The sequence below is a fragment of the Esox lucius genome, chromosome 6 (assembly GCF_011004845.1).
Source record: "Esox lucius isolate fEsoLuc1 chromosome 6, fEsoLuc1.pri, whole genome shotgun sequence".
Classification (NCBI taxonomy): domain Eukaryota; kingdom Metazoa; phylum Chordata; class Actinopteri; order Esociformes; family Esocidae; genus Esox; species Esox lucius.
Window position 1 is genome coordinate 18,258,042 of NC_047574.1, and position 17,794 is coordinate 18,275,835.

At 40.5% G+C, this 17,794-nt stretch overlaps 1 protein-coding gene across 2 annotated transcripts in view; it reads right to left on the reverse strand.

Moving 5' to 3' along the window:
* The window catches only part of ptena (phosphatase and tensin homolog A), a 39,685-nt gene that overhangs the window by 18,068 nt on the left and 3,823 nt on the right, over nucleotides 1–17,794 (reverse strand). For both annotated transcript variants that reach the window (XM_010870118.4, XM_010870117.4), the window contains exons 2-5: nucleotides 5,297–5,381; nucleotides 4,974–5,018; nucleotides 4,831–4,874; nucleotides 4,419–4,657 (exon numbers count right to left, since the gene is read on the reverse strand). In XM_010870118.4, the coding sequence (XP_010868420.1) occupies nucleotides 4,419–4,657; nucleotides 4,831–4,874; nucleotides 4,974–5,018; nucleotides 5,297–5,381 (413 nt within the window). The remainder of the gene's footprint in view (nucleotides 1–4,418; nucleotides 4,658–4,830; nucleotides 4,875–4,973; nucleotides 5,019–5,296; nucleotides 5,382–17,794) is intronic.

Below are 17,794 nucleotides of genomic sequence, written 5' to 3' on the forward strand. Positions count from 1 at the left end.
ATGACACTGGGTCACTAGTGTTTACTGATGTGAAAGACAAGCAGCCGGATGAATAAAAGTGTATAGGGATATAAGGTCTGCTCAGATTCAGCCAAATTTAGCAAAGTTGATTGGACAGTGTTTCACTTTACAGATGGACTATGACCCAAAACATTTTGCAATAGCAACCCAGGAGTTTAAGGCAAATAAGTAGAATATTCTGCAATGGCTGAGTCAAACACCTGATCTAAACTCGATTGAGCATGCATTACACATGCTGAAGACAAAACGTAAGGTAGAAAGACCCACAAACAAACAACTGAAGACAGCCGCAGTAAAGGCCTGGCAAAGCATCACCAAGGAGGAAATCCAGCATTTGGTGATGTCCATGCGATCCAGACTTGAAGCCGTCATGGCCTGCAAAGTATTCTCAACAAATGATTAAAAGTGAAAAATGTTACTGTTTGTGTTAATTGGCCCAAGGACATTTGAGCCCCTGAAATAAGGGGACTGTATGAAAATGGTTGCAATTCCTAAACATTTCATACAATATTTTTGTTCAACTACTTGAATTAAAGCTGAAAGTCTGCAATTCAATTGCAATTCAGTTGTATCATTTCAAATCCATTGTGGCGGTGGGGAGAGCCACAATAATGAAAATGGTGTCAGATTCCAAATATTTCCAGACCTAACTGTATATCCTCCCTTATTCTTACTCCCTTGCAGCAAGTCTAGATAGATGTACACTTGTCACGCAAACATTACCCAAACAGCACTGCTGAGAATTTCAGCTTAAAGGAACATATGCAAATAATTTCCAATTCTTGCAAGCAGGCAAGTAAATTTTGATTAGGTGTTCAGTTAAATTACCTCAAATGCTTCTCACATCAAAGCCTATAAATCAACTGAGCAAGTGAAGGGACTTGCTCTCACAGACAATCATAATACAGCCTTTATCAACATTAGGTTAGAGTTAGATATCTACCAAAGGTTAAGCATACATTTGGTAAAATCGTAAAAAAGTAATATGTAAAATTTTTTACATAAGCAGAAATTTAGATGTGAATGTACAACATTTTACGACTTCCTGCACATTAAATTCTTACTTTATGCCTCCATTTATTTGTTAAATATTTTTTCTAAATACAAACTTGTTTTAGTAATCTGGCATCTATAAAGGTATGACCCAAACATAGCTCTTCGAATCTGTAAAGCTAGCAATAATAAATTGGACCGCTAGCCAAGTGCTCTGCCATAGCAGCAATACCTGATTTTATGTTCAAAATATAAGTCCACAGCTGTTTTCTAAGACCGCATAACATTACACCAGTAGGCTGTCATGTGTTTAGGCATGATAAGTAAAAGGTGTGAAAATAAGACGACAATAGCCTTGCATAGAATCTGTCTGAGCTGCAAAATACGATTAAGTGATTTAGGTCAAGATATAAATTTAAATATTAGTCTGGCATGTGCCATTTAATAGCAGTGGCTTGTATATTTTTGATGGCTCTATGTGGCCTGAAAATACTAGTGATTGCATAACATTGTTTTAGTTATTCCGTATTTTAACAAGTTCTCATTCTACAGCAAGAACCTAGGGAAAAAACAAAGACCCATAAAGTAATGATGTTTGAGTATTTGGGACCACAACAAGTGTGTAGGCCTACACAATAACGCAATTTCTATAAGTGACTTTATTACACATGAAATTTAATCACAAATAAAGAACAGTTGCACACATTGATTACACCCTCGCGAAATCCAGTTCACTATGAATGCATGAAGAGAGAAGAGACTTAAATTGAGACCTTGCAAGATACCCTTTTCTGGACGCCCTGATTCCGTTGTTCACACTGCCTATGCTTGTTATATTAGCTTTCCCAAATGTTTCTGGAGAGTTTCAGAAACATTTGTTTTGTACTTTAGAATTGTAAAACAGAACTCGTACAAGCAAAAATATTCATGTCATCCTAACAGAATGTTTGTATGTTCACAGACCTAATTTTACACTTATGTTTCATGTTTAAAAAAACTTTTTGCTGGACCGCAGTAGCGGAGCCAACCGAGAGGAGCGAATGTGAGTGAATGATTGACTATCCCTTGTTAAATAGCACAGTGGTAAGAGAAGTGGACCTGTAAACAATAGGTTCCATGTTCGAATCTCGTCAGTATGCATTAAGATTTGTTCCAGACAGAAAAACTTTGCTGGCTATAACCTTCAGTAGCTACATTATAATAAGCCTAAAACAAAACTTTACGGTTATATTGCACCTATTTCAGGTGGACTTTCAAAGTATGCACCGGTGCATGCTTTCTGGGGTAATATAAGCTAGATCAAAACCCCTTGGGCAGCAAAAGTGTAGGGGATTCCATGATTCTCCTGTCTTTTAACTTGACCTACACCTACACTCACCTAAAGGATTATTGGGAACACCATAATACTGTTTGACCCCCCTTTTGCCTTCAGAACTGCCTTAATTCTACATGGCATTGATTCAACAAGGTGCTGAAAGCATTCTTTAGAAATGTAGGCCCATATTGAGAGGATAGCATCTTGCAGTTGGAGATATGTGGGATGCACATCCAGGGCACGAAGCTCCCGTTCCACCACATCCCAAAGATGCTCTATTGGGTTGAGATCTGGTGCCTGTGGGGGCCATTTCAGTACAGCGAACTCATTGTCATGTTCAAGAAACCAATTTGAAATGATTCCAGCTTTGTGACATGGTGCATTATCCTGCTGGAAGTAGCCATAAGAGGATGGGTACATGGTGGTCATAAAGGGAGGGACATGGTCAGAAACAATCCTCAGGTAGGACGTGGCATTTAAACAATGCCCAATTGGCACTAAGGGGCCTAAAGTGTGCCAAGAAAACATCCCCCACACCATTACACCACCACCACCAGCCTGCACAGTGGTAAGAAGGCATAATGGATCCATGTCCTCCTTCTGTTTACGTCAAATTCTGACTCTACCATCTGAATGTCTCAACAGAAATCGAAACTCATCAGACCAGGCAACATTCTTCCAGTCTTCAACTGTCCAATTTTGGTGAGCTCGTGCAAATTGTAGCCTTGTTTTCCTATTTGTAGTGGACATGAGTGGTACCCGGTGGGGTCTTCTGCTGTTGAAGCCCATCCAGTACCCAGGACTGCCGCATACTGGATGTTTTTCCCTTTTCACACCATTCTTTGTAAACCCTAGAAATGGTTGTGCGTGAAAATCCCAGTAACTGAGCAGATTGTGAAATACTCAGACCGGCCCGTCTGGCACCAACAACCATGCCACGCTCAGAATTGCTTAAATCACCTTTCTTTCCCATTCTGACATTCAGTTTGGAGTTCAGGAGATTGTCTTGACCAGGACAACACCCCTAAATGCATTGAAGCAACTACCATGTGATTGGGTGATTAGATAATTGCATTAATGAGAAATTGAACAGGTGTTCCTAATAATCCTTTAGGTGAGTGTTAGTTACTGTATCAATGTCATTCACAAATGTTTTTGTGCCATGAAATGAAATAGCGTTGGCAGTGTAAAGTTTCTTCAGTCTCGCTAGAAATTCCTCAATTCTTATGACTATTCCAAGTAGTAGGTTAGTAGATACAAGCGAGCCTATTACTGGCTAATAAGCTGTTAAAATGGCCAGTGGCAAAAGCCACAGATGCCATTTGTGGTAGAGGTAAACTTAATATCAAACGTTAGATTAATAATCCTTAATGGTGTCTAGCAACTGATCAAACCTGTAGCACTGTGGCATAGTGGTTAAAGACACTGGCCCCACGTGGAAGACCAGGGTTCAAATCCAGTCAGAGCAACGACATTTATCACTTAATTGCAGGCCGATTGAACTAGGCTTGCCTGGTTCCTTTTCTAGTTTTCCAATCTTACCAATTTACAAACTGATTTTTGTATACTCCAACAATACAAACGCTTCAGGTTCTCTCCTTTATAAGAGATCAAGACTACTATATACATACACTGGCCACTTTATAAAAGCTACATCTAGTTTCTCACACATCAACCCACATGCATCTATTTCAACGTAACTGAGGATAAGAGACTAAAGTCGCCGAAATACCTGGATGGTTTACATTACATGGAGGTAGGTAATTCTCAAACAGTAATACAATTCCATTGATTGGCACAAGCATACATGTAATAAGTCCATTACCATGGGCTTGCATAGCTTGCTGCACAAAGCAGCTACATATGTCAGTGTTCAGCACAACTTTGTGCAACTAAGGAAGATCAAAATACATAACCCCATGAAAGGGATTGAAATCTATGGTTAGGCTAAATGTAGTACATTAAAGAATTTGCAAATTGCAGAAATTAAGACCATGACAAGTCTGATCTAAAGATCTAGACCTATTGTTCTTATGAGATTTCTCACAATGAGTACTTGTGTGGTCTCCACCCTTGGGATATCACTGACCTTCTTGTCCCTCGTCCGCACTTCGCCGTAGAAGTCGAGGGCCTCCTGGGCTTCCTGGAACTTGCCGCGGTGCAGGAGGTAGGCGCATATCATCACTCCAGTGCGTCCCTTCCCTGCCTTGCAGTGGATAGCTGCTACATGATTGTCATCTTTACTCAACCACTGGTCCAGGTCTTCACAAAACGGCTTAATGAGCTCTAGCTGAGGCGGGTTGTGGTCTTCAAAGGGGAATTGTGCAACTATAAGGAGAGAACATTACATTTGGGTAGGTTACAAATACATGTACCAGTACAGATCTATTTGCTTCTCTTCTAGTGACTTTGCACTGAAAACATGTATTACCCCTTTTACCATTATTTTACCAGGTACTTATTATACAATGATTTGTTTCAGGGTGGTGGAAATTGCCTACCTCTGCAGTTGAATTTGGCAGCATCATAGTGTCGTTCTGCACAACTGAAACGGGAAAAACAAAAGTAAACAGCCATGCAGGGGGGAAAAAAGACATTTAAAAACTTTGATATTAGCGGGAAAATGTTTTGTGGAATTACTTACAGATTGTAAATTTTATAATGGTCTTTATGTTTTGAATCAAGAAACCTGTTGAGGTAAATAACTACATTCAGCATAGTCCTCAATTGCAGAAATGTGTAACATTTATTGACATTGCTACTAAATAGACAAAGGCGCAAAATAGTGAAGATTAAAAAAACTGATTGTTTTGTCAAAAGTTTCTAAACCATAGTTCAATTTGTTTTTCATTGGTAAATAAGCAGAGTTTAAAAATGTGCTAACTTCTATTAGATTGCCCATCCCTGTTCCATGTGGATTAATTACAAAGTCCTCACCTGGTGAGGTCATGATTGGCTGTTACTCACCGTACAACATCGTCTATATTGTTTCTGTACACCCCTTCGAGTCGTTCTGCAGGAAATCCCATAGCAATAATGTTGGGATATATATCTGTAGTTACCAGCAGGTGAAGGACACTAAGTTACAACTAAGAAAATCATAGAAAACAGACAAAATCTAAAGCCTAAAACAATCAAATCTCGCTATTGAAATAATCCTGATGAACCCCCAATTCCCTTTAGTATCACTTCCTGGGTATCACCATGCAAAAGGGGCAAACAGGTTTGATCACAAGTATAACATATGGTGTTGGTGTTGTAAAAGCCAGAGGCCCTGAGAACTTAACTCAAAATAAACATGCAGCGTTACCAAAGATTTAGTAACTCAGTTGACAATCTGAATACTTAAATGTACAGAACAAACCAAAATGCACTACTGTCAAATAGTTTATTTTAGCTCACTAGATAGCGAAATCTGGTTAGGTTAGCCACTACTTTAGCGAAAATATCATCTAATTCCAGAAAGACCTTTTAGTACCTCAGACGTTCTTCCACAACTGTGTCATCTGGTACCTCTGGGTTATTGCTATGGAAGTCTATTTCCCCTCACATCACTACATCAGTCTATGGACTACTGTAGGCTAGACATTATGGCTTTAGACGACCATAGCCATAACTGGTAGTCAAGTCCATAGCCATGACTGGTCAGACCTGTCAGCAGACTGACAACCGCTGTAGAGTAGGTATTGTCCAGCTTATCAATTAGCTTTTATGCGTCTCACTGCCTAATGAAAAATGACTGTCCGCATGCTGGGACACCAAGATTATGGTCTGACCAGCCGATGTATAAAAAGGTTAGCTACTGCTTGTTCCATCTGAAGCACCAAGAGGTTCTTATGAACTGGCTTAACTGACACTGAAGAAAGTAAAGTATCACTGGCAGGCCTACTAGTTTGAAGATTAGCAACAGTGGAATCATGCTTTTATGTTAGCTAATATAACAAGGGCCTCCAACAGGTCAACTGAGCTACTGAAAGATAAGAGCATTTATTAGTAGCTTGCAAAACAATTCTGAAGTACATACAATATTAACTTGCTGCATTGCAAACATGAACATCTCATGTACTTAAACCTCTTTGGTTACCCCCAGCCACATATTAAATACATTGCTGAAAGAAATCATGGGAACACTTAAATCACATAAGGGCTTGATGAAAAAAAAATGTAATAAAGATCAAAATCTTTAAATGTACATTGTGCAATTCGTTGAGAAAAGAATTACATGACAACGGTCAATGGAAACCAAAAATCACCAACCGATTCAGGGCTGGATTCAAACCCACATCAAAAATCCAAGTAAACAATGGAAATCACAGGTTCTTCCAACTAATGTGAATTTCATTCTGGCAACACAATGTGACTCAGTAGAGTGTATTGCCCCCACGTGCCTGTATGCACTCCCGACAACATCTGGGCATTCTCCTGATGAGACACTGTATGGGGTCCTTGGGGATCTCTTCCCAGACCTGGATCAAGCCAACAGTGAGCTCCTGGACAGTCTGCAGCCAGGCCTCAAAGAATGTTGTTTTAAGGACAAGGCCACATGCACTTAACAGGGTTCATAATATGCCAAGGCACCAAGGCCATGAGCCAGCACACTAAGAACATAAAGCAAAATAAACTATTACTATAGTGATTTAAGAAAGCTTGTGTCCTGTTCATGCTTTAACGACAAATTCATAATTGATAAACATCAACTTTACATCATAGTTCTACCCTTGTGTCTGTAACAGTTATTAGAATTATGTTTTTTTAACCGATGTTAACTGGCTCAATGTTAGTCCCTTGTCAAGAAAGCCCCAAAAAACAGCCATTTAAAACTTTTAGTCAAATAAATCAAGATATCTTAAGCTAAAGTACTCATATTGTTATGACCGTTGCAGGGCTTATTTAGCAATCTGATTCAGCACAGATCGTTATCTATATTTAAAATAAATGCAACAACTATACAATTGAAATTAGGCAAGTAACTAACATGCTAGGGAGTACAAAAATACATCACTTAATTTAAGATAAGCAATTTATTATAAATGAATACAGCAACATACAGCTCTGAAAACAATTGAGACCACTGCACCTTTTTCTTTCCTTTCCAAAAAAAGTCAAAAGGGAAGGTTTTGAGTGAGGAACAGAAGAGTTCAAATTAAAGAGACCACTGCAGTGAACGCTTCACTCAAAACTTTCCTTTTCAACTTTTTTGGAAAGGAAAGAGGCGCAGTGGTAATTTTTTTTTCCAGAGCTGTATATTTAGTGTAGCTAGGTCTAGGTTCAGATACCAAAGAGAGAATGATTAAATGTTAGCTGGCATGCTAGTCAACTGCAAAGAAAGACACAAACACTAGCTACCTTATAAGTTCAGTCTAGAAATGAGACATTTTAACAAGAGACAGTTAGCTAGCTGTTGAACAGTCATTAACTAGCTAACAATTGTAATAAGATTACAATTGTCTTAACAGCAGCTAAAATAGAACACCAGTAAAAGCACCATACCGTAACTATAGCGTATTTAATACAATTTGTTGACCTTGCTTTAGTGTTGTTTTTTGAACGACCTGTTGTCCCCTTATGCAGACGATAACTTGTCACGGGTAGGCATGGGCCAATAACAATTGAGATATTGGAGTTCCTGCCAAGTGACTGGTGCTTTGGATAGCGATTGGATAGAGCAGTGTACATTTCACTGGCAATGATCCGGGATTTCTTTCTTTCCCCCAAGCCAACAAATGCACAACAGCACAACGCAATTTATTAGGGAAGCAAGGCATTACGGCCACTCAAGGAGGCATCGGCGGCCACAGTCGTCGTGAAATGTAAGCCATGTCTGTGGTGCTACTTGGCAGCGTCAGATGCACCGATACATCATGTCCCAGAGGTTCTTAATTGGATTTGGGTCTGGAGAACGTGAGGGCCAGTCAATGGCATCAATGCAGTCGTCACCCAGGAACTGGCTACACAATGTGGCCATACGAGGCCAGGCATTGTCTTGGACCAGGAGGAACCCAGGGCCCACTGCACCAGCATAAGGTCTGACGATGGGTCTGAGGATTTTACCATACCATACCATCTTCTTCCGCTTATCCGGGGCCGGGTCGCGGGGGCAGCAGTCTAAGCAGGGATGCCCAGACTTCCCTCTCCCCAGACACTTCCTCCAGCTCTTCCGGGGGGACACCGAGGCGTTCCCAGGCCAGCCGGGAGACATAGTCCCTCCAGCGTGTCCTAGGTCTTCCCCGGGGTCTCCTCCCGGTGGGACGGGACCGGAACACCTTCCCAGGAAGGCGTTCCGGAGGCATCCGAAAAAGATGCCCAAGCCACCTCAGCTGACCCCTCTCGATGTGGAGGAGCAGCGGCTCTACTCTGAGCTCCTCCCGGGTGACCGAGCTTCTCACCCTATCTCTAAGGGATCGCCCGGCCACCCTGCGGAGAAAGCTCATTTCGGCCGCCTGTATCCGGGATCTTGTCCTTTCGGTCACGACCCAAAGCTCATGACCATAGGTGAGAGTAGGAACGTAGATTGACTGGTAAATCGAGAGCTTCGCCTTGCGGCTCAGCTCTTTCTTCACCACGACAGACCGATACAGACTGCATTACTGCAGAAGCTGCACCAATCCGTCTGTCAATCTCCCGTTCCATCCTTCCCTCACTCGTGAACAAGACCCCTAGATACTTAAACTCCTCCACTTGAGGCAGGCACTCTCCACCAACCTGAAGTGGGCAAGCCACCCTTTTCCGACTGAGGACCATGGCCTCGGATTTGGAGGTACTGATTTTCATCCCCACCGCTTCACACTCAGCTGCAAACCGTCCCAGCGCATGCTGAAGGTCCTGGTTAGAAGGGGCCAACACGACAACATCATCTGCAAAGAGCAGAGACGAAATTGTGTGGTCCCCAAACCTGACACCCTCCGGCCCCTGGCTGCGCCTAGAAATTCTGTCCATAAAAATTACGAACAGAACCGGTGACAAAGGGCAGCCCTGCCGGAGTCCAACCGGTCTGAGGATTTTATCCCAGCATTTTTGTAACAGCAGTCAGGGTACCGTTGGTTAGCCCTTGCAGGTCTGTGCGACCCTGGACCATCAAGGACCCACTGCCAAACCGGTCATGCGGGATGATGTTGCAGGCAGCATAACATTCACCACAGTGTCTCCAGATACCGGTCCTGCTGCGGGGTTGATGCCCTTCTACGAACCTGTCCCACTCTCCTCCTGTAATGGCTCTTCCTGTTTTCTCCTCCATGCTCTAGGGACTGTACTGGGAGACAGCAAGCCTTCTTGCAAATACTGCCTCAGGCTACCAGTAGCGACAAGGACACTAGCAAAACACAAAACTAAAGAAGAATCGGTCAGGAAGGATAAGGAGAGAGCAACTGTCTGTGGCCACCACTTGCAAACCCATTTTCTTTTTTGGAGTCGTCTTCGCATTACCCTCTCCAGTGCACTGGTTGTCACTTTCACTTGCTCCAAAACAGGTGACAATGATTCACAAACGCTTGATATCCCTGAAGTTCAAATGACTTGGTGTTATACAGTGATAATTACATGTTCCCTTAATTTTCTTTAGCAGTATACAGAGGACTCCTCTCTTCCTCACAAATACTTTTGGCACCCTAAAAATAGAGGGACTATGTATAAAGTGCTGTAAAATCGAAATGGTATCAAAATCATATGCAGGAACACAAAGCCACTATGCAAACACTTTGGCTTCACTACTCCCAATTCAAGTAAAACACGTTTTTTTTACCATAGCAATCTCACTGGAATAAAGCCCTCAGTTTTGGTCATGAACAAGAAAAAAAATTAAATAAAAAAAAAAACACCTAGCAACTCAAAATGGGACTGCTTTATGTCAGATCCCATCCTCCAAAGGCTAGCACAGTGAATTAATCACATATCACAAACTTCATGTGATTGGCCTGTGTGAAACCTGGATTAAGGTTAACCAATTGAATGCACTAAATGGAGACTCCTTCTCGTTACACTAGTGACCCCAATGCAATCAGCAAAGGGGAAGGTGTCACAGATTTATGACACTATATTTCAATATACACTGAAACAAAGTACTGGGTTTTCATCTTACCCAGTGGTTCACCCAGAGGTTTTAGTCATGAAAGTTATGGAGGCTACTTACTCACTTAGCTCAGCTACTTTTACAGGCCCCTTGTGCCCTACAGTGTTTCTTCTTCAGAAGTCATGGCAGACAATATAAAAATGTCTGGTAACTTTAATATTCAATTACCCTGTCCAAAAGGCCTTAGGAGACATAACTGACAGTGGGGTTTGTCCAACATGCCTCAGGACACATGCATCACCACAATCACACCTTGGATTATTTTTGTCGTGGAATAGGTAGTGGATCTAACTTTGCCTGATATTCCCAGATTATTGTACCATCACCATATTACATTTACAGTCACAATAACTAAACCACATCCACCCAATAGGACAATCTTTAAATGTCATTATATAAATTCAAAAAAAAATCAAAATATTTCCAACCTGATTGAGAACAAAAACAACCCAAAATTTTTGATACAGTTGCAAAGTGACCCAAAAAAGCAGCATTCTCCAAGTGAAGTTGGACTTCACTTCAGCAGTGATAAATAAGCCACATGAACTTCTTTGACAAAAAGACCCTGATCATTCGAAAACAGACTGCCCCAAAAATAATACCATTCCTAAGCTCCGGAAATTGCGTAGAACTGACAGGATCTCCCAAAGTTATTGCATACAAATAAATGAGATTGCCTGCAAGTTTCTTTGTGGAAATAGAATTCATTAAATCGTTTTAAACAACAATTAAATGACACGGTTTGTGCTTAATAATCCTCCAGCTCACTCTTCCATGGTCCTCTCTGCTCTACAAAGTAAGGTCTTCTAGGCCAGATGCTGGCATGAAGCCACATTTGAAAAGCAGTGGAAGGGTCAAAATAGTCAGTGGAAGATGATGTCCGGCACGCTCAGCTCTTCTGACTGTTCAGCTATCAGGTCTCCGCTAACTTTAGAGATCAGCTAGGCTATTGTAAGACAAGCACTCACTGTTAATAAGTCCAATCAAATCGATAAGCTAATTTAAGATAATAATCCTAGAATTAAAATAATTACTTATAGACACATCCAAATGTAATCAGTGAAAATGTTCCCCCTTTTCCCCTAATTGCATTGTCAGTACAGCCTTTAGGCTACACACTCCTAAAATGACCAGTCTTGGCCAGTTCTGTGGAAGTACATTTCAGGTAGCACTTGAGAATTTGAAGTGATTAAGGACCACATCTTCAACTTCTCAATGAAATTACATGTTTCTGACACTTGACTGAAGTGTGTAGAGTGCATAGTGAACAGTGCATTAACTGCTCTTTGGAATCAAATAGCCTATTAGCCATTCAGTCTTTTCCAGTGTCATAGCAATACCACTTTTCAGGGAATTGCTTTTGTTCTTTGTCCACTCTTCATTGTCAGTCAATGTTACTGCTGAGGTTTTGACCCGAATAATGTGCCACCACATTTAAGTTTTAGGCTAAAGCTATGGGTTGCTTAAACCCTCTGCGTCAACACCTTAAATTTACCACAGCAAGAATGCTTGTTTCACGCTAACCTTACATTGAAGGGCAGAGCACAGTAGCACCACTCAACAGGTCAGTTCGAGCAGACCATCTAAATGAAACTGCCTGTAACTGGGCAGACTCCTGTATATAAATCTAGCACATGTCAAACCAATCCAAAGGAGGGCCTAATTTATTCTAATACTTTATACTCCATTCATCAGCTAGCAGATAGGGATAATCAAGGTGGATGAAAACAGGCACTATGCAGATTGAGTAATGAAATGTATCACAAGCGAAGCATACAAGAAATACACACTTTAGCTAGACATTCTAGGTAAAGCTAACAAAATAAAATACAATATGTAAAAACGGCAAAACATTACTTAACAGTTAGTGTTTTTGCTGAAATATGTACGAGGGACATTGATAATGTGCCAAGGATCTTAGCTACCGAAATTCTTCATTCTCAACCCCAGAACATGTGCGCATATCCATGACTCTACACAAACACCCCCCCCCCCCCATTACTTGTACGTACATACAAGTAATGTACCATCAATACCTGCGCTGTAGGTTACTGGAATATCAAAATGATACCACCCTGGAGATTTAAACCAAGCTGAAGGATTACCACCCCTGACCATTGTAAAAGTTGTTCCACCTCAAATTTGGCTCACTGTTGGAAAAGCTACAATTTAGATTTGTGATTACGGTCAAACAGAATAGCAATGTCCTTTCAGCTCAATCAAATTTATGCAACATAGCGTAATTTGCTATTGATTCAGAAAAGCAGAAAAGAAACCAGACAAGCCTAGTTCAGCCGGCCGGCAATTAAATGATAAACATTGTAGCCCTCACTGGATTCAAACCAGTCTCCCACGTGAGAGGCTGCGTCTTTAACCACTAAGTCATGGTGCCATACATTTGCCCAATCGCTCACAATGTGTTGAGCATTGTGGTGAGCATTGTGTTAAACTGACTGAATAACTAACTAAAGTTCACCTGCACCACAAACAGCATCTATGAACTGTGTGGCTTTTGCCACTGGACATTTTAACAGCATATAAGCCAGTAAGAGGCTTGCTAGTATATACTAACTCACTAATAGGAATAGTCATAAAAATTGAGCAATTGCTATTAAGATGAGATTAAATAGCTTTGGCAGTTCATTCCATTATTATTTCCATCATTGGTGAATGACATTTATACAATAACCATCAATAAAGGTGACGATAACTGACTTTCATCAAGCGAAAACACAAGAATCGTGGAAACCCCTACTCTTTAACTGCCAAATGGGGTTTTGATAAGTCTATACAGTTATACCCAAAAAGAATGCATGGATGCATACTTCGAAAATCCACCAGAAATGGTTGCAATACTGTATAACGGTAAACAGTTTTAGTTTAGGCTTACTATAACATAGCTACTGAAGGTTGTTACCAGCAAAGTGTGTCTATCCTGATCCAAAAAGCATGCATGGACACGTACTTCAAAAACGCACCAGAAATAGTCAATTTAACCGTAAATAGCTTAATTTTAGGCTTACTATAATGTAGCTAGTGAAGGTTGTAGCCAGCAAAGTTTGTGTCGATCAGGAACAAATCCTAATGCATAATTTGTTTGGACTGTGACAATAACCAAATGTGGGACCTATTGGTTGCAGTTCCTCTTCTCTAAACACTACGCTAAGAAGGCAGTCAGTAAGAAACATTCGCTCTTCTTGATCGGCTCAGCTTCCACGGTCCGGTAAAAATGTTAAAAATTTAAGACATACATGTACCATATGGTACGGGTAAAAATGTCTACCATTACAACCCTAATGTAGAGTTTTTTGTTCATGGTGGATATAGCCCAATACCATTATGCAGGCATATACCATATTCATTAATGGATCCAAGGTAAACAAAAATATGGGTGTAGAGCTTTCCTTGGAAAGACCAGGGGCCGTATTCACAAAACCCTCATACCACAACCAGAACTCCTAAACAGCACTAAGTTCCTAGCCAGGTTTTCGCTTAATACCTATTCACAAAGCCACTAAGACCAACTTTTACTCCAGAATGGGGAGAGGTCTTAAGCTAGGAGAAAGGGCAGGGTTGACCCCATTGCTAAGAATAATGTCATGTTTCATGAACAAGCCTACTTACTATGCCCACAGTGATTGGCTGACAGGGGAAGGGCCTCTGTCAGTGAATTCATCAAACCAATACTGTAGAACAATGTGTCATGTTGCCATATTGAAATAAAGATATTAAAATAAAAACGTAGGCTAAGTATTATCGATTAAACATGAAACCAAGAATGACATGCTGACATTAGCTGGACATGACTAGTAAGTCTCTTACATGTCTGGCAGCATGTAAAGTGTTCACCTTCTGAGGGTGAAATAATTTGTTCAATTATGTCTCTCACCTATAGCACCAACTACACCAGGTGGTCCAGCTATGGCCATGAAGTCAGCTTTCTTTGTAGTTGGCGAATGAGGAAACCGAATGATTTGTCAGACGATATGCGGTCTGGAGAGCACATTTATTGTTCAAAGTAATAATTCTACTGACAGATGACTGAGTAGTTTGTGCTGCATAACTGCATTTTCTCTGCGGCCAAGTAGCATAGAATTGTCACAGCCTTGATCTCCGAAGTCATTAAGTCGTTTCTGTTTGTTGATGACATGACTGCATCAATTACTAGCGCTACTATGATCACAATACCCTCGCAAGGCGATACCTCTTTAAAAGCTCAGTGTAATTAAATGTTTCTAAAACTTCGTGATTTCGAGGCGGATTGCTGGCAGCAGCCCATTCAGGATTGTTTGTGATTTGGTCATAGTGATTTATGAGTCCTCTTGACTACTCCTAACTCATATTTAGCTGGTTTAGACTTAACTCTTTGTGAAATACTGTTAGGCCAAAAAACTAAACATTCTAAAGTTAGGACTGACATGCCCATACTTTTTTTAATTTACTCCTAAAACAGCAAGTTAGGAGCTACTTTTGTGAATACGGCCCCTGATGAAGACCCATGTAGAATAATATTTTTAATAAAGAAACGTGGAGGAACATGAATGTGCTTGCACTATTTTGGCCTATCACTGGACAGTGTAATGAAATCATGTACTTTACTGCAGCAGACCAGCAAGGATCATAAAATGCTTTGGGTGACCTAGAACAAGCAGGCAGTATCAAAAAGGACTCCCTTAAAATATCGGTTAAAGATATCTTTGCCTCAGCTGGCTACAACACCACCCAAGAGCTTTTCCCTGTCAGGGGAAAAGAGCCAATGTGACCTGCCACGGATAGGGTTCAGGTAAAGCAGCCCAACGAGGGCATCTAGGTTAGCCATTAGCTACCACCAGTATAATGACACCGCCCCCATGTGACCATGTCCAATATTATCCATGTACTCAATCTAATGTAAATATCTCTTGAAATTGATACTTCTCTTGAACACCTAGATTGGTCAATGCATGATTTTTGGATCATATCTATCCCACTATAATACAAACAGCCATTGGAACTTCAATAGATGAGAGCAGCCCATCTGGGTACTTCGCCTTTGCGTTATACTCCCGCCCATTTTTCAGTGACTACAAGATCTGATGTCTTGACCAATTAATTCATACAAAACAAGAAAACCATATTGCTTTTTAGCTATTACGAGCACAAACACTATGGCCAGTCAAGCAAACTATTTTGTCATATAGAGACTACTCAAGAAATAGGAGTTGAATGTCCATTCAGCCTGCCAGTTGCCGGAGGTGTCACGTTCTGATATATACAACTACCTTATTGAATATCCAGGTAACGCATTTATGACATCGGTCACTTTATTTTGCTGTTTTGTTAGCCTGTCCAATGTGATTTTAGCAAGCTAACTAGCTAGCACCCTGCAACTTCAAAGTAGGCTACACTAGACAACAATAATTCCATCCTCACCCGTCACATACAGTTCACACACACAAATGTACTGATTATCGATTCATCACACCAAATAATTTGTGTGAGCGCAGTGCACCAACCCAACATGAATTTTCATACTCTCATACAGGGATTTACACAGCTGGCAAAACACAGAATTACAACTCCCTGAAGGCTCACAAGTATTTTGCAAGTGGGTGGGTAGATGTTGTGCAGCAACATCTACCCACAAATATCAGTATTCAGGACCCAGGTGAAGTGTTTCCCACAGACAGGTTTCGACTGGACAGGACCCATAATTGACCATTTTCACCCTCTCTGTGGATGGCCTGAAGCCACAGATCCCTTTTGCTGTCCTTTGCTTTTTTTTGGGAAGTAAAGAAGTGTAAACTAGGTTTTGTTTCTCATATTCTACACACAAGACAACACATCAGCTTTTAGGCATGGTACCAGTAATATTTCCAATTTTGCAGCGTTGTCTTCAACACTTTTACAGCACTAGTTTTTCCCCCAAAAGGGGGCGTGGTTGTTCGGAACAAGAAGTGACATAGCCGCTCTTAACCATAATTTTAATTATTTTAATTTAGGCTAGATGTAGCCTTTTATCATAATCATCATCGACAGGGAAGACAAATGGGCGGCTCACCCTCAGCACCAACTGCATAAAGAAATATTGACCATTGCAGTTTTTCGAAAAATTTTAATTGACTAAACGAACAAGACTGTTTTTATATAGTGAAAACATCAAGCAATTCCATTCTCTATATTAGGATACATTGGAGCTTTTCTCTTTGATTCAACTTTACTCCCATAAAGTTAAAACACCTAAATATGTAGGTCAGTAAACCAAATCAAAGGATTTAGGTATGTGGTTTGTAGTGACACACCTTGTACTTAATCTTCAGGTCTTTGTGTTGCTAAGACATACTAAACAGTACTAAAAACACTAAATGGCACTCAAATTAGTTAGATTTGGTAATTTAATCTAAACGTGTCTGAATAGCCTCATTATAAATGAAGCCATTACCTTTTAATTGACCAGCTTCAAACAGGCATAAAACAAAAAAAGTTTCACAAATATTTCACAACAATTGCACTATTAGTCTGTAAATTCACAGGTCCCAGTATTCATGTCATCTATGAATGTTCTCTAAAATGGACCTTGTTACAATTTCAGTGCTACATCTTGAGTGATTACATTTTGCTTCATTAACTGCATTTCATCTTGAGGTACCTGTTATTCTATGAAGTTATAGGTCAATTTTGGTATCCTGACAACACTACTGCCATTCATCAGGACGTTATTGGGAAGATCCAGTTACAACTGAGTAGAAAAGACAGACATTGCTTTGAATAATAATTTGGCCATAGTCCCTGTAACATGCCCTAGACTGCTTGTAAGCATTAGAGGGGGGAACATGTTCCTTAGTCATACTTTTAACTGAAGGGGTCATAAGAGAAAACTGCACAAACCATTCCACGACTAGAGTCAAATTCATAGGAGTTAAATAGAAAGTAGTCTGTATGTGCCTACCGATAAATAGCGGTCCGTGGCGAGTCCTTCTGTAACTTTGGTGCTATGAAGTAGTGCCAATGCAATCAGTGGGACTTATTCCTTAAGGAATATGCCACAGACCAGCAGGAATTCCTTTACAAACAGGAGGGTTTAGAAATGCTGTCCTATTCCACACGCAAAAAATGCCAGTGTTTAGAGTAACGATTAAATCGTATGAATTGACTTGTGAATGTAGCAGGATAAATACATCTAATATCCAAAACATGGTGTTTACCAATCAGACCTGTTCTAGATACATAGAGATACATCTGAGAATTGGAGTACTACACATCACCAAGCTAACAAAACTGGGAATGAGCACTTTTGCACTTGCTTGTTATAAATACAGCAAGCGCAGAACACCATGTGGGCATAACTAACATTGTAAACAACTATTGTTTTAGTGTGTCTACTTTAGACTAGTTAGTGGCATTCTGTTAGGGAGACAGCA